Source organism: Gracilinanus agilis, chromosome 2 (genome assembly GCF_016433145.1).
Source record: "Gracilinanus agilis isolate LMUSP501 chromosome 2, AgileGrace, whole genome shotgun sequence".
NCBI classification, from domain to species: domain Eukaryota; kingdom Metazoa; phylum Chordata; class Mammalia; order Didelphimorphia; family Didelphidae; genus Gracilinanus; species Gracilinanus agilis.
The window spans coordinates 474,122,690-474,140,920 of record NC_058131.1 but is presented as its reverse complement, the minus strand read 5'-3'; the positions used below and the strand labels follow the sequence as shown (position 1 = coordinate 474,140,920).

The window sequence follows — 18,231 nt, the reverse complement described above, 5'->3', positions numbered from 1 at the left end:
AAACTGGAGAAGTTCCAGGCGAACTGGAGAGACCTCCGGGAACTGATGCAGAGTGAAAGGAGCAGAGCCAGAAGAACTCTATACACAGAGACTGACATTCTGTGGTAAAATCGAATGTAATGGACCTCTGAACCAGCAGCAATGCAATGACCCAGGACAATTCTGAGGGATATATGGTAAAGATGCTGCCCACATTCAGAGGAGGGACTGCAGGAGAGGAAACATATAGGAAAAACAACTGCTTCAACGCATGGGTTGGGGTGGACATGATTGGGGATGTGGACTCAAAACTACCACACCAATGCAACTACCAACAATTTGGAAATTGGTCTCGATCAAGGACACATGACAAAACTAGTGGAAATGCGCATGGATAGGGGGACCCCGGGGGGGGGGGTTGAAGGGGAAAGGAGGAGCATGAATCATGTAACCATGTTAAAAATGAATATTAATAAATGTAAAAAAAAATTTAAAAAAAAATCCAAATCTTATAAGTTAGGTACTGAAAGTCTCTGACAAAGTTAAGACCTTATTGATGCTAAAACCCCTACAAAATAAAAGCATAGAAGGCTTTTTTTCTTAATATAATAAAGCATCTGATTCACTAATGAATAAGAGAAATGCAAACTCTGACATTTCACCTCACAAGTATTAAAGTGGCAACATTGGAAATATTCTTGTGCTATCTGATTCACATATACATACTTATGAACAAGCTCTATATAGAGTTTTCATCCAAATAAATATTGAAAAATTTGGGCAAGAGGTATTTTGGTCAAGATCACAGCTAGAACAGGTGACTGATTGTTCATACCTACTCCAGAAAAATCTTGAAATTTACACCATAATCAACAATGAAATCAAATGAAAAGTTAGAGTGACTTGTTCCACTCCAAAATTTAAGAGGTCAACCAGAAGCCCAAAGGCAATGGGAAAGGGGGTTGCCAGCAAAGCCAGGGCCAGTACCAAGTTATCACCTCAAAAAGTACTAGAAAGTTTCCTGAGAGGGGGAAAAAAGAATGAAAAAAACATACACTGGTACTGAAAGGAGGAAGAAGGTAAAGAACTTGGTATTTCTCATGACTGGGATGTATGAGAAGAATACAGTATATAAAGGTGGAGGAAAGGGTAGGAGGAATGAGCAGTAGATGAAACTTGCTCTTACCTGAAATGGATAGAGGAGGTTTGAACACACACAAACATGTAGCATTACTCAAACTCAACAGGGAAACATGTTGGAATGAGGTGGTGGCAGTGGGGGAAGAAAATTTAAGGGAGGGAATAAGCTACAAAACAAATTTATTGATCCTGAAGGAAAAAGGGGACAGTGAAAGGAGACAAAAATAAATAACTAGAATCCAAGGGAGTGTTTAAAAAAAAGTTTTATGTAATTACAGAATGGCTGAACAAATTGCTATATATGAATGTAATGGAATATTGATGCACTGCAAGAAATGACAAAGAAGATGATTTCAGAGAATCTTGAGTATTATGAAATGATATAGAGCGACATGAACAGAACCAGGAAAACACTTTAAAAGATTTAAGAATTCTGATCAGTGGAATGACCAAACCTGTCTCCAGAGGACATAAGATGAAACATTTTAACCCTCTCTTGAGAGAGAAGGGTTGGTTGGACACATTTACAGAAATTTACATTTCTGAGCATGTCATTAGATGGATTCATTTTGTTAACCTGTGTTAATTTTTTATAAGATTCCCTTCACCCCCTTTCTTTTTATTATTTGTACAGGATGGATAGAGAGGGAATACAGGGATTAGCAACTATGATGCCAAAAGGCAGTTGGGCAGTATACTGGATACAGAGCTGGGAGGGAAAAGGTCTGAATTCAAATACAGCTTCAGACAATTACCTCCAGGGTAAGTCACTTAACCTCTGTTTGCCTAATCTATAAATGGAAATAATAGCATCTCTCTCCTAGGGCTATGGTGGTGAACCTATGGCATCTGTGTCAGAGGGGGCACTTAGAACCCTCGCTGTGGGCATGCCCACTATCCACAATTGCCCCAGCACAGAGCTCGCAAGAATTCAAATTACTAGAAAGACAGAGGACTGCTTCCCTCTCACTCTCCGTGTGCACCTGAGGATATCCCTGCCCCTCTAAAAGGTTCACCATCACTGTCCTAGAGTTTTTAGGATCAAATGTCATAATGTTTGTGAATTACTTAGCACAGTGCCTGCCACATAGTAGGTACTTAACAAATGCTTGGTTCCTTCCTTCCAATAAAAAGGAGAAGGAAGCACAAATAAGCAAGAGAGTTTTAAATATAATGTAGAAATTTTATTATATACATATGTATATATATATATACACAGATACATATATATATATATATATATATATATTTTAAAGCCCTTACCTTCTGGCAATTCAGAACTATACCCAAAGGGCTATAAAACTGTGCATATCTTGGGGGGGGGGGGGGAGCGGTAGCTGGGTAGCTCTGTGGATTGAAAGCCAGGCCTAGAGATGGGAGGTCCTAGGTTCAAATCTGGCCTCAGACACTTCCTAGCTGTGTGACCTTGGGCAAGTCACTTAACCTCCATTGCCTAGCCTTCTTCTGCCTTAGAACCAATATGCAGTATTGATTCTACAATGGAATGTAAGGGTTTAAAAAACAAAACAAAACTGTACATATCCTTTGATCTGGTAATGCCACTACTGGGTCTGTATCCCAAAGAGATAATAAAAAAAGTGTACCCACCTGTACAAAAATATTTATAGCAGCTCTTTTTGTAGTGGCAAAGAATTGGAAATTGAGGGGATGAACACCAATTGGGGAATGACTGAACAAACTGTGGTACATGTTAGTGATTGAATACTATTGTGCTATAAGAAATGATAAGCAAGATGATTTCAGAAAAAGCTGGAAAGATCTACAGGAACGGATGCTGATTGTAATAAATAGAACTGGGAGAACATTGTACACAATAACAGCAATATTGGACGATGATTATTTGTGGAAATTTGGCTATTCTCAGGAATGCAATGATCTAGGACAATCCTGAAAGACTTATAATGGGGGATGCTATCCACCTCCAGAGAAAGAACTGTTGGGAGTCATCTTTCACATCAATATATTTTTGGTTTTATTTTGGGGTTTTGGTTATGTGTGGCTTTGCTCTTACAACAATGACCAATATGGAAGTGTTTTGCACGAGAATAAAAAGAAGAAAAAAATCTTTACCTTCTATCTTAGAACCTATGCTGTAAATTGGTTTCAAGGCAGAAGAACAGTAACGGCTAGGGAATGAGGGTCAAGAAACTTGCCTAGAGACACGTAGCTAGTATTCTATATTTAAAAAGTGACTCATATGAAATTTGTGATTTTTTTCCCTCTTTTTGGGTTTGGCTATAATTATAGAAATTCCATGTTTTGTTATTTAAGTTCATAATAAAAAATAGAAACAAAAAAGAAATCTGGGCAATAAATATCCATATATAAGCAAGAGAACATCTTGTACAATGGAACAAGAATTGGACCTATGAGTCAGGACACCTGGGTTCAAATCTCAGCGTTGCAACTTACTAGCTATGTAACCTTAGATCAATTAACCTCGATGAACTGGTTTATAGTGTGATTAGTTCAGAGATTTAAAGCTGAAAGAAAGAACACTTAAGATCATATTGTTGTACTCTAATATTTCATAGATAAGAAAACTAGGACTCAAAGAGGGCAAGTGATTGGCCCCATGTAACAAAATTTTTCCATCTCAGGTCGCTGAGGGAAAAATGAGATAGGTTGAAATAGAAAGGCCTCTAAATTCCCTTCCTATTTATGATCTTAAGGTAATACACAAACAGTACTTCCTAAGTGGTAACACTCCACAAAATGCCAGCTTATTGTAATTCAAGATAAGAAAATGGGCTAAACTTTTTAAAATTAATTTTATATATATATAATTAAAAATAATCAAAGGATATAGACATTTCTTAACAGAAGAAATCCAAGAAATCAATAAACATATAAAAAACATTCCAAATCACTAATAATTAGAGAAATACAAATAAAAGCAACTGTGATGTTCCACCTTACACACAAGATAGGTAAAGTTGAAAAAAAGGAAAAATGACAGTTTTGAGAAGCTATAGGACATAGCTGGCATAGCAATCAATGATTCAGCACAGCCATTCTGGAAATCAATTTGGAACTATGTCCAAAAAACTACTAAACTGTATTTACCTTTTTGAATACTACTATTATTAGGCCTATATGCAGAGATTAAAAAAAGAAGAAGAAAAAGATCTATACATACAAAATACTTTATAGTAGCTTTTTTTTGTGGTAGCAAAGAACTAAAAACTAAGGGGATACCCATAAACTGAAGAATGGCTGAATAAACTAGTCTACAGATTTAAAGGAATACTAGAGATGTTTAAAAAAAACCCTAGAAAAATGTAATTTATATTATTAAAATGTTGTTTAAAAATACTTTCAAAGATTAAAAACTCTAATATATCCACAAGCAGTCATAATTCCAGAATACTAATGGTCAAGAATGGTACCCCAATTCGTGACAGAAGGGAAAGGAATGGATTAGTTAAGCAGTAATAACTATACACTGTTATTTAACATGGCTAAAGTGGAAATTTGTTTTGTAGACTACAGGGAGATAAAAATAAATGCTTGTTCATTTAAAAATATAAAATAAAATTTAATTTCAAAAACTTACTACATAAAAATGTAAATTAAGTCACCAAGAAACAGAAGGTGACAATAGCTTTATATATAGTGAACATGTTCTAGAAAAGTTAAATCTTAAATAAAATTTTTGTAAATGAACTATTTTAAATGTACAAAGAGAATTTATTTATTCTGTTAAAGGGATTTTCTTACTCTCTCCCTCTATCTCTGTAGGAGGCAAGAGAGCAGAAGGATTTCTAGGTGGGGCAGAGCTGACATGGGAGTCTGTGTGCCAGTGCTGAAGATTCCATTACCAGGGAGTCAAAGGGAGATATATAAGGAAAGAATCAGTTGGCAGTTGAAGGTCTTTTGCCTTTGGATCTCAAGAGGGGAGGAAGTCTGTCTCTGAGGCATGGGGCTGCTACTGGTAGTTTACTCCTGATAGTTGGAGGATAAAAAAGGAGGTTGTAGGTGGTGGCTATTGATTTATTAGTATAGCTAAGTAGTTAGTGAATCAATTTTAGGTAGGGTAGGAGAAGCATGTGTCCTTCAAGACAGAGTAGGTTTTTTAGAAATTTTAGAGAGATTTAGGAATATAGGTATAGTCATAGGGCACTGGAATAATAATTTCTCTTTCCTCCTTTCTATTTTCTATCTGTACTTCTTCTCAAATTAAACTAAGTGTTTTATCAAACTGCTCTCCTCACATTTGTCAAACTCCTACCATTTAACCCTTAACCCAAAGAAACTCAAGGTCCTCTAAATGAAGAATCTGGAAAACAAGATTATATGCTATGTTTGCTTAAAGTACATATGAATTTGAAAAGTAAAATATAACCTAGGTAAGAGAGAATAGTAAGGAATATGAAGAATGACACTTAGAATAAGCAAAAACTACAGTACAGATTAGTCAAGAAACTGCACAAGTAGGGAAAAATTCTAAAGACAGATTACAAGGCATTACATTTTAGTATATATAAATGAATTCTAAACTGCCTCAGTGTTCAATTAACCTTGCAAAATTTAAGAAATAATTTAATCTACTAAAATCAGTGTTACTAGCAAATAAAGTGTTGTACAAATAATTAATACATAATATACTTATTTAATTATATTGATGTGTTGTATAGGTATATATCTATCCACATTTTCAAATAACAATCTTTTTTTTTTTCTTCTACCCATACTTACCTTTCTCTACACTTTAACTGTAGAGGTCCCAAGGCAGAAAGAAAAAAAATCTAATTCTATAATTAATAAAGTTATCTATTTACATCAACTTAAAAGGAATGAATATTAAATTATTACACTCATTTTAATATACCCTACTTATGAGAAACAGGAAAAAAATTATATTCAAACTCATACCTCTTCATTTCTTATTTCATCTATCATTTCCATGATGCTTATGAAGTGGTAGCAGCGATCAGAATGGTCAACTTGATGGGTAGGAAAAGGACAATTTTGCCAAACTCTCCACTCAGACAAAGAAAGCTGATAACTTCCAGGTCTTGATTCATAATTCTAGGTTAAGAATGAAAAATACAAAAAATACAGATTAAGATTTGGGATTTTTTAGGTCAATGATGAAATTTCAAAGCAAAATTACCCCCCAAATTTAGACTATAATGAACTCCTTATTAACTTTTTCTTTTAAAGATAGGGAAAGTAAAAAGAATCAGGTATCATGTTCAAGCATTCTATTTTCTGAAAAAGGGAAAAACTTGCACTGGATATTTAGATGCTTTTTGTACCTTATGGACAGAAGTGAGCACATTAGCCAAGTCACAAAGTAGGAACTTGGGAAGAATACCCCCCAAAAAAAACAAACATTAGGAGATAGCCTGATTGGCTAAGAATGACCTCAGGATTAAAATAATAATTTTTGGCCCAGATCACAAAACCATTATAAGGAAATGAAGGGTCTTCACTTATATTTGGAGGCCATGAAGGAACAGCATAAAAGAATTCCAGATCAAGAGAACAACAGGTTAAGTTCTTTAATTTTGGCTAGTAATTAAATGAATGAACTTAGATTACCATTCACTTCATCCTATTCTATTCTTTTATATGTACCTTCAATTACTATAAACCTTATTTTAACACTTTTTAATAGTAATCTTATCTCTTGTTAACAGCAACAATAACAACATGAAATATTCTCTTGTGACAAGGGACTTATAACAAAAGGAGTAAATAAAACAGGAAGTACTTTTCTTTTATTTTTACCTTCTTAGAAGGTATCTAAGAATCAATTTTGCTACTAATAGCATAATAGCAATGCAATGATCCAGAACAACCCTGAGGGACTTACGACAAAGAATGCTATCCACATTGAGAGAAAGAACTGTGGGAGCAGAAACACAGAAGAAAAGAATATGGTTTATCACTTGTTTATGTGGGTATATGATTTGGGTCTTTGGTTTTAAAAGATTACTCTTATAAAAATGACTAATATGGAAATATGTAACTAGTGATAACACATGTATAACCCAGTGCAATTGCTTGTCAACTCCAGAAGGGGGGGAGGGGACAGGCAAGGGAGACAACATGAATCATGTAACTATGGAAAAATATTTTTAAAAAGAAAAAAGAAAAAGAATTGTTACTAAGTATTGGTTCTAAGACAGAAGAGGTTTCTAGGCAGTGATTTGCCCAGGGTTACACAGTTAGAAAAACGTCTGAGGCTAGATTTGAACCAGGACCTCTAGTCTCTAGGCCTGATTCTTTAGCCACTGAGCCACCTTACTGCCCTCAGGAGTGCAATTTTGAACTAATAAAAGATATCAAGGAAACAGAAGAAAAGAAGAATCAGGCACAGTCCATCTTTGAACCCAAGGAGCCAAAAATAACCAGAGACAAGAGAATCAGAAGGTTCTGTTAGTTCAAAATGTGAGTTAGAAAAGATTAGAAATGTGAACAGACTAGAACTTTCAAAAAGAAATTACCTCCTACATTGATTCTAAGTCAGACCTAATATATTCAGATGCTACCATGTTTAAGACGTGAATAGATGTTTTATACAGTCTAAAATACTGCAGGGAATGGATCTGGGATATCACTGGTTTAGGGAACTCCTGATTAAGGAAATTCTCTTTACCAAGGCAGATTGAGCTCCCTCAAACTTAAATGTAACTTCTTTAGAGCAATAGGAGGTTAAGTGACTTGCCAAGGGTCACACAAATGAAACAACAATTTAAAAAAAATAATAAACAAAAGTAAGTTTTTCTACATACTCCAGAATTTCACAAAAAGATACCAGAAACCACCGATACTGGGAGAGAGAATGTATTTGGGAAGCTAGAAAAAGCATTAGTAAATGGGTCTACAACCTGGAAATATTGAGAAAGTAGTCATACTAGGGAGAATATAAGTACATAAAAGAAAACATCAAACTCAATGAAGAAAAAATAAATAGCTTAGAACACAAGATAGAAAATTTGACCCAAGCAGTAGATCTCCTAAAAACAGAATGAAAGAATAAAAATTCTATGACTCCATGAGACAACCAAAAATATTAGAAAAAGATTGAAAAAAGAAGAAAATGATAGCTATCTATTTATTTTTAGAAATCAGATCTAGAAAATAAACCATAAGGAAGTAATTTAAGAACCACCGACCTCTCTGAAAATGATGTTCAAATAAAAAGCCTTGACACCCAAGAAATCATAAAAACACTCCAGCCCACTCACCTCACACTTGAAAGAAATATCAAAATGAAAGCTCCTAGGATTTTTTTTTAGCTAATATCCAGAGCTTCCAAGTGAAAAAACATAGCAAGTAAGTCAGAAAAGAATACAAATACCAAGGGAACCCAGTAAGGATCATATAAGGCTCAAGTAAAATTACTATAAAGCAGTGGTCGGCAACGTATGGCTCTTTCTGCAGGAGCCATAAAGTCCATTTTTTTTTCAGGCGCTGTTACAGGAGTGCACACTGTTACAGGAGCACACACTGTGAGCACTGTACAATTCTCACAAAATTACATTTTTAAAAATGTGGCATTTATGGCTCTCATGGCCATAAAGGTTGCCGACCCCTGCTATAAAGGAAAGTAAATCATTGATCATGTTATTCCAAATGGTACAAGATAAAGATTTACAACCAAAAATAATTTGCCTTGGGGGAAAAAATTGTCCCTAGTGGGGAAAAAATGGACCTAATTTAATAAAGAAGATTTTTAAGTATTCATAATCAAAAGACTAAAACTGGGTAAAAACTTTGAAATGAAAAGAATGGAATCAAAAAAAATCCAGAAAGGTAATTACATATGAGCAACTAGAAAGGATAACTGAAAATGTGCTTACATTCAAATGGGGAGGAAAGATAATATATATCCCATTAGAATCAGTTTTCCATATTACAAAGGAAATGCTCAACACCAAATATGTTTTCTGTTTTGTAGGTTTTAAGATGAGAAAAGAATAAAAATACACTAAGGAAGAAAGGGAAGAAACATATTTCTCACAAGTAGAATACAGAAAAAGAAACACATAAAAACATGGAAAAGGTAGAAGGGAGGAATCGTCATCATATAGTGATGACTATTTTCTGAACCAGACAAATGAAGAGTTAAAAACAAACATACATACTCAGTTTGTTGCAGACACACATTAAACTAAAAGAAGCAGGAAGGGGAGAAGAGTTGAGAGGTATACTGAAAGGGCAGATCTGAAAAAGGAATAATCAGTCACAAGCAAAACAAACCTCCTATTAAGAAGGTGAGTTACATAAAGGAAGAAGTGAAAAGGGAGAAAGAAAGTGTAAGAACCAAAGATCAGGATCTAGGCTCAGGGAAGAAAGAAACGGGCAGGGCAGTTAGCACAATGGAGAGAGTCAGGCCTGGGAGTCAGGAGGTCCTGGGTTCAAATCTGATCTCAGGCACTCCTACGGGCATGTCACTTAACTATTTTTGGCCTTAGAGGACAGAATCAAGAACAAGGCTAGACATTGCAAAAGGGCAAATTTAGGTTTTATGTCAAGACAGCTTCCACTGAAGAGAGTTATCAAAAAGTGAGGAATGGATTCAAATGGTGGCTGGATGACAACTTTTAGGGTGTATTGTAGTGTGAATTTTTTTTCAGGTATAGGTTGGACTAAATGGCTACTGATATTCTTTCCAACTCAAAAATTCCCATATCCTGTGAATAAAACAGAACAAGATGCTTCCACAAAAAGTAAACATAATTTTCAATTTTTGCCTATTTCTCCAAGGTTAAAATTTTGTGAAGTTAATTATCTTCTCCTAACCTCCAGGCCTAATAAGTATCTTCCCATTTCCCCTATACCACTGGAATTTTACCATCACCTTGCTGAAAATGAGGGGAAAAAAGTTTCCCAATAGATAAGTTCCAACGGAAAGAAATAGTTTTCAAAAGAATAATTATAAACTACCAGCAACCATATGGATGACTGCTCTAAATTAATTATACTAATAAGAAATTTGCAAATAAAAACAAAACTAATTTTTTTTGTCAACCTCAGAATCTTTGCCAACAAACTGAAAAAGATGAAAAACATGATAATCCATGTTGGCAGTGCAGAAAGACAGTTACCCTCCTTATGGAACAGTAAACTGCTTCAAGTCTTCTAGAAAGAAACTTGGGATTATGCAAGAAAAGTCATACCTTTCGGTCCTATACACATCAAAAATTCATGACAATATATTTTGGTTGTAATAAAGAACTGGAAACAAAGAATCAAAGGTTCATAGATTTAGAGCTAGAAGTAGATCTCAAAGACCATTAAATCTAATTCCCTCATCTATAAATTTAAAAATGAGATGTAGGGAAATTAAGTGACTTGCCCAAAGTAATACAATTTAAGATGCCTATCTTAAATGGCACATATATTTAAGAAATTATTGGTGTACTGTCAGAAGAGATGAATATGAAGAATTCAGGAAAACATAGAAGGCATATATAAAATAAAGCAAAATGAAATAAGCAGAAGCAGAAAAATAATATATATAATGGGTATACAACTTAAATGGAAAAACAGATAAAAATAAATCTAATGGCTAAGTCTAGCCCTGACAGTTGGTTGGTTGTTGGGTTTTTTTTACTTTCTTTTTCTTGGTGAAAAATATTGCCTAAGCTATCAGACACAGTTGCTATGTTGGCTAGCTTTGCTTGACTGTTTTTTCTTTATTACAATGGAAATTTCCCTGGGTATTCAAGTAGGGTATTATATTTTTAAATGATCATGATACATTTTTTTTAAAACCTGATTCCAAAGGATTAAAAATTGTCTTTAGGAGGGAAATGTAAAGTTGCATGGTGGGTGAAAGAAAGCTCTAACATATAACCAAAAAAGAACAGGAATAAAAAATGTGATCAAAAGAACTCAATTACCGGGTGATCACTAATGTCAGCCAATAGTACCTTCATCATGTCAGAATTAAGTGAAGAATGACTACAGAACATTGGATGAACTGCCTGGGACAAATTTATGAGGTCATGAGCAAGAGTTAGGGAAGGTAAGCAGGCCTGGATAAGTTGTAATATACATCTGGAAGGAACATTCAAATTAATGAGATCATATTTCCATTTCAGAATAAAAACAGTACGATCAGCAAAAAGGTTAGTTGTGTTTTTGTTTTTTTTATGAAAATGAAGTATTGGGGGTTATTTTCCCTTTTTAAAAAAGTTTAACAGGCTAAATGTAAAAAAAAAGTTCATCTGTACAAAAATATTCACAATAGCAAAATCTACAATGGCAAAAAACTAAATAGAATACCCACTATTAACAAAACTAGACAAACCATGGAATTAACGTTAGCACCATATCATATAACATGGTTGTTTAAAATTATTAATATGAGAACTCTATTAGTAATATTGAAATATTTTTATGAAAGAATTCCAAACTTGTAGGAAATGGCAATTATTTCAAGAGACATTTTGTTAAGTAACAAATCACATCAAATAAGCAAATATAACTTTTATATATTGAATAATGTTCTCATTTGTCCACATTTTTTTAATGTATGCAGGTTCTTCTCTTTTATCAGACCAATAACTACATCAATATAGATAGGAATTCTTGGTGAAAAATCCTCTTTCAGTACAGACTGGCAGCTTCTCTGCCTTTTACCATTTGAAAAAAGTGTCTGGTACACTGAGATATTGAGTAATCTGCCCAGGGTCATACAGTCAGCATGTCAAAGGCCATACATCAATACAGGTTTATCTGAATCTGAGGCCAGCTCTTTAACCATTATAACATACTGTTTTATGAATAAAACATAACAAAATATAAATTTATTCTAAAAGCATGACTAACTTTCTTGCATTTCTTGGCATTATATATTGACTCAATAAATGTTAACAAATACAAAAACTATTATGTTAAGAGTTGGGAAAATAGGTGTTTAAAGGGTTCTTCATATTTAAATTTGAGAATCACTGGTTTATAAGAAATAATGCTAAACAAACACCACAGAATATAATATACATATACATACATTGATTCTAACTAGGTAAAAATTGTTTCTGTTCACAAATGAAGACTGAAAAAGAACCTGGCATAATAAAAATATACCAAGGTTTGACAGTTTTATTGAAGACTTTTCACATCAGTCCATTCCCAATATGCCCTTTACTCATTACTATTCCCTCATAACAAAGGAAAACAATGAAGCAAAACCCAACCACACAGACTCAGCCTCTGTCAAGAGTATGTATTATTCACTATCTAGTCACTGTGATGACTCTAAATGAAAACAGGAAGGTACAGTTGGTCATTTCATGAAATGCAAATTCAAGTGACTTTTAATATAAAACTGCTTTTGAACATATAACAGTAATAATGCCTAGCATTTATATAGTGTTTTAAGGTTTGCAATGTACTTTACAAATATTATAGCATTTGATCTTCACAAAAACTCTAGGAGGTGAGTGTTATTATTTTCCCTATCTTATAGATGAGTAAATAGAGGCAGAGAGAATTTAAGTGACTAGCTCATGGTCACACAGCTAATATGTGTCTGAGGATAGATTTGAACTCAAGTTTTTCCAATTTCAGATCCAGCGCTGTACCACCTAGCATCCTCTTAATGATTAAGGTTTTTGTTTTGTTTCGTTTTAATTATGTGCTAACCATATAATTTTCTATTAATTTGTAAAGAAGCAATGAAAAAGTACAAAATGACCAGATTATTTAGTGTTAGCAGCAACTTTGGAAGTTCATAATATAATTCCTTCATTTTATATTAGTAAACTGAAGTTGACAAAGATCAAATGACATGACAAAGGGTATTCACTTGGATGATGGCAAAGATGGGGCTTGACTCCAGATCTCTTGCCTTCTAGCTAAGCACACCTTCCACATACATGATAACATGTAAAAGTTCTACTTACTGATAGATCTTCATCATCTTGTAAAGATTCAAATTTAGTTTTGGGCAATATTATTTCTTTAAATTCATCGCCTTCTCTTAATCTATATAGTTTGTTCCATAACCTAAATTCTTCTTCTGTTAAAGACCAAGCTTTCCTTGACTTGCATTGCTTCTTTCCTACAAATTGAAAGAATTATAAAAAAATCAAAAATTATAAAATAACTACTGTATTGAAAAAGAAATTAAGATTAAACTCAGATAAACCCATTGGCAGATATATAACCCAAGACAGATATATATATATAAAGGTCCCACATACACCAATCTTTATATTAGAACATTTTGTGGTTGTAAAAAATTAAAAACAAAGAAGATAGCCAGTGACTGAGGATGTTGTAAATAAATTATGGTAAAAGAATGTTTTGAAATATTAATGTGCCATAAGAAATAAATATGGAAAGGAAAGGAGCCAAGATGGTAAAGTGAGAGGAAGCAATGCAATGAGCTCTCCTTCAAAAACTCTTCCTAATATATTTAGAAAATGAACTAGATCAAATCCTAATGGGAAAATCCAGGAAAAGTCATAACTAGATCAGTTTTTTTAAAATACTAAAAGATGATGTTATTAAAGTGCTGCAGTCAACATGCCAGAAAGTTTGGAAAACTCAACAGTGGCCACTAAATTGGAAAAGATCAGTTCATATCCCAATCCTAAGTACTTTGTCCCAGCTCAGGTCAGCACAGGAAGACAGAATGGTCCTTGGACACTGGAAATGGAGTCAATCCAGCACCATGTGACCAGTGGAGCACTTCAGGACTCAGAGAAAGGCTGTGCACTAAGGCAAGGGGAGATCAATACCAGGGCACTGCCACAACCATATCAGGACACTACTACGAAGACAGGTGACAAGTGGTGACACCATTACCCCCTTCCCCGTCCCAGGGCACAGATACAGGCCAGAGTGAAAATGGAAACTGCTCATTTTCCTAGAAAAGACCCTGAACAGTATTCAGAAAAAGGAGTAAGTTCAGAATCCAGCAGTAGTGATGTAGCTCAGAGGTGAAGTGGCTCAGACCTCAAGCACAAAGGAGAGTCTCATTTTCAACATCTAGCCCAGTATGCAGAGTAATAACCAAGGTAAGAATCGCAAGCCAAAGAAGAGACTACAGATCTGACACTCTAACCATTGATGCCAGGGGCCAAAGTTGACTAGTTCTATAAGACTTATAACACCCAAAAAAAGATGTCACATTACCATAGGGGACTGGAATTCTAAAGTAGAAAATCAAAAGATAATTAGAATAACAGGCAAATTTGGCCTTGAAATACAAAATGAAACAGGGCAGAGACTAATAAAGTTTTATTAAGATAAGTTGCTGTTTACATCAAACATTCTTGTTCAACAATCCAAAAAGTGACTCTATACATGGACATCCCCAAATAATCCAAATAGAAATCAGATGGATATTTTGTAGTTTAAAGAAGAGAAACTCTATACAATCAGTTAAAACAAGACTTGGAGCTGACTGTGGTTCATATCATGAAATTATTGTAAAATTCAGTCTTAAATTGAAGAAAGTAGGGAAAACCATCAGACCATAAAGGTATGACCTTAATAACATCCTTATAAAAATGAAATAGATTTAAAGGATTAGTTTGGGTAGATAAGAGTGCCTGAAGAATACTACATAGGAGGCAGCAACAAAAAATATTCCAAAGGAAAAGAAGAGCAAGAAAGCAAAATTTGTCTGATGAGGCTTTACAAATAGCTGGGGAAAGAAGAAAAGTGACAGGAAAAGGAAAAAAGAAAAGATATATCTAGCTGAATGCAGAATTTTAGAGAATAGCAAGAAGGAAACGGTTTTTTCATGAACAATGCAAAGAAACGGAAGAAAACAACAGAATGGGAAAGATGAGATCTCTTCAAGAAAAGTGTAGAGCTATCAAGGGAACATTTCACGCAAAAATGATCATGATAAAGGAGAAAAATGGTAGGGACTTAACAGAAGTAGGAGACATTAAGGGGTGGCAAGAATATACAGCAGAACTAGACAAGAAAGATCTTAACATCATTGATAACCACAATGGTGTGGTTACTGATCTAGATATACTGGAGAATTCAGTCAAATAGGCCTTAGAAAGCATTGCCAATAATAAGACCAGTGGAAGTGATGGCTGAGCTATTTAAAATCCTAAAAGATGACGTTGTTAAAATGCTGCAATCAATGCACCAGCAAATTTGGAAAACTCAACAGTAGCCACTAAATTGAAAAAGATCAGTTTACATCCCAATCTCAAGAAAAGGCAATGCCAAAGAATGTTCAAATTATTGAACAATTACACTCATTTCCCACACCAGAAAGGTTATGCTCAACATTCTGCAATCTAGGCTTCAGCAAAATGTGAAATGAGAATTACCAAAAGAGCAGGCTGGTTTTGAAGAGACTGAAAAACTAAAGACCAAATCACCAATATTCAGTGGATTATAGAGAAAGCATTAGAGTTCCTGAAAAACTTCTACTTCTGCTTCATTGACTACGTTAAAGCATCTGACTGTGTGGATCACAACAAAATATGGCAAGCCTTCAAAGAGATGGGAGTACCAGATCACCTTTACTTATCCCCTGTATGTGGGTCAAGAAACAACAGTTTGAACCAAATATGGAACAACTAATTGGTTTAAGATTTGGAAAAGAGTACCATAAAGCTGAATGTTGTCACCTTATTTATTTAATTTATATGCTGAGTACATTATGAGAAAAGACATGCCAGGTGAATCAAAAGTCAGGATTAAGATTGTCAGGAAAAATATTAACAATCTCATATATGCAGATGATATGCCACCCTGATAGCACAAGTGAAGAAGAATTAAGAAATCCCTTGATGAGGTGAAAGAGGAGACTGTAAAATCCAGCTTGAAACTTAACATAAAAAATAAAATAGAATAAAAAAATAAAGATCTTGAAAACTGGTCCCATCACTTTCTGGTAAACAGAGGGAGAAGGGATGGAAGCATTGTCAGATTTTTAGATTCTTGGACACAGAGAGTTATAACTGCAGGCAGCAACCATAGCCATGAAATTAAAAGACATTTGTTTCTTAGAAGGAAAATTATGACAAATCAGGACAGAATTCTAAAAAGCAGAGACATTACCTTCTTGACAAAGGTCCAGACAGACATTTTTTTCAATATGACTGTGAGACTTAAACTATAAGGAAAGCTGAGCACTGCAAAATCAATGCTTTTGAACTGTGGTACTAGAGAAAACTTTTGAGAATCCCTTGGACTGCAAGATCAAATGAATCAATGCTTAAAGAAACTAATTCAGACTCTTCAGTGGAAAGTCAAATGCTGAATCTTAAATATGCCACATGATAAGGCAGATTTCACTGGAAACCTAATGCTAGGAAAGACTGAAGGCCAAAAAAAAAGGTAGAGGGGAGAACAGCTTCCCTGCAATGTTGACTATTCCCAACTTAAGTCATCTTTATCAACTCCAAAAAAGCAGGATTGAGTTTAGTTCTTTAAAAAAAAAACAACCTTATGATCACTCTACTGCAGATATGAATAACACGGAAATAGGTTTTGAACAATGATACATGTATAACTCAGTGGAACTACTTGTCTGATTCAGGAAGGGGGGAGCAAAGAGCAGGGGAGGGGATCATAAATCATGGAAACATGGAAAAATATTCTAAATGAAAAAAAAGGAAAAATTCTGTCTTAGAATTAATATAAAGTTCCAACTATCCAAATATATCCAACCAACTCCGCCAAGGACGATCCCAAGCCTGGCTGAAAAAGGAGGAGGGTTGGGCACGAGGCTAGCAACCTCACCCCATAAAAAATCTCACTTGTTACAGAAACAGCATCCTCATTAAACCAACAAAACCAACAATCGCCTAGTCTGGAAGATTGCTCTCCAACAGAGTCCATGACGCATACTAGCGAAAGCCTTTGGGAAGCCAGTTCATTGATAAATCTTCTGACGACCAAGGCAGATGTTAACAGATGCCTACATCACATCTTGAACATCAGATGGCCTGAAAAGATTTCCAATACCAGACTTTGGGAAAGAACAATTCAGTATCCCATCAGTCACTGAGCTGGAACCCACCAGGGAGGAGGAAAGTCGGAAGGCCAAAACAGACCGGGCGAAGATCTGCCGAAAACAAAACAAAGGCCGTCGGAATGACATGGGCCCAGCCGGGGGAAGTTGCCCAGAACAGAGTCCGTTGGCATGAGATGGTTGCAGCCCTATGCTCCTCTGGGAGCCAACAGGAATAAACTAAACTAATAGTTCCAAGGCAGAAAAAGAGTAAAGGCTAGGAAATTGTGGTTAAATGACCTGCCCAGGGTCACAGCTAAGAAATATCTGAGGCCAGATTTAAATACAGGACCATCCAGTTCCAGGCCTACCTCTCTATCCACTGAGTCATCTACCTGCCCCATGAGTCTAGTTTTTTAGAAACTATTTTTCCTCTTAAGTGTATGGATTTCCTGGAATTCATGTTGTTCTCTAGTCTTTTTCTTTTAAACCCTTATCTTCTGTCTTAGTATCATTTCTAAGACAAAAGAGACACAAGGACTAGGTGACTGGATAAGTAACTTTCCCAGGGTCACACTTATAGGAAATGTCTGAGGCCACATTTGAACCCAAGTCCTCTGACTCCAGACCTGGCTTTCTATCATTGATTAAGTATTGTGTACAAAATACTTACAGGATTCCTCCCCCTTCACATATATAGAACAATAGCTCACCTGTAACTTAAAAATCTAAGAGAAGTAGCTGTAGCAAAATGTTTTGTTCAAACATAATAAAGAGTAGAAAGAAATAGAATTACAAATTATAAAGACTGGACAAAGAAAGTTCAGAGTTCTCTGTTAATAAAAATAGAAAACTAAAGGGTAATGATAAAATTAAGGATAGGGGGGCATCTGGGTAGGTCAGTGGATTGAGAGTCAGGCCTAGAGACAAGAGGTCCTAGGTTCAAATCCGGCCTCAGACACTTCCCAGCTGTGTGACCCTGGGCAAGTCACTTGACCCCCATTGCCCACCCTTACCACTCTTCCACCTAGGAGCCAATACACAAAAGTTATGGGTTTAAAAAAAAAATTAAAGATAGGACCATCCCAGTGCTACCAGTGTATAACTAAGGACCAAGGCCTGTGGATTGCTAAGAAAAGAGCAGAAGAGTTTAAATAAATAAATAAATAAATAGATGGAAGGATGCTTTACTA

The 18,231-nt window shown here is 35.0% G+C and overlaps 1 protein-coding gene across 1 annotated transcript in view; it reads right to left on the bottom strand.

The window, feature by feature from the left end:
* Positions 1 to 18,231, bottom strand: part of FANCM (FA complementation group M) — a 108,726-nt gene that overhangs the window by 50,976 nt on the left and 39,519 nt on the right. The window contains exons 12-13 of the mRNA XM_044662056.1: positions 13,008 to 13,165; positions 6,016 to 6,171 (exon numbers count right to left, since the gene is read on the bottom strand). Of these exons, the coding sequence (XP_044517991.1) occupies positions 6,016 to 6,171; positions 13,008 to 13,165 (314 nt within the window). The remainder of the gene's footprint in view (positions 1 to 6,015; positions 6,172 to 13,007; positions 13,166 to 18,231) is intronic.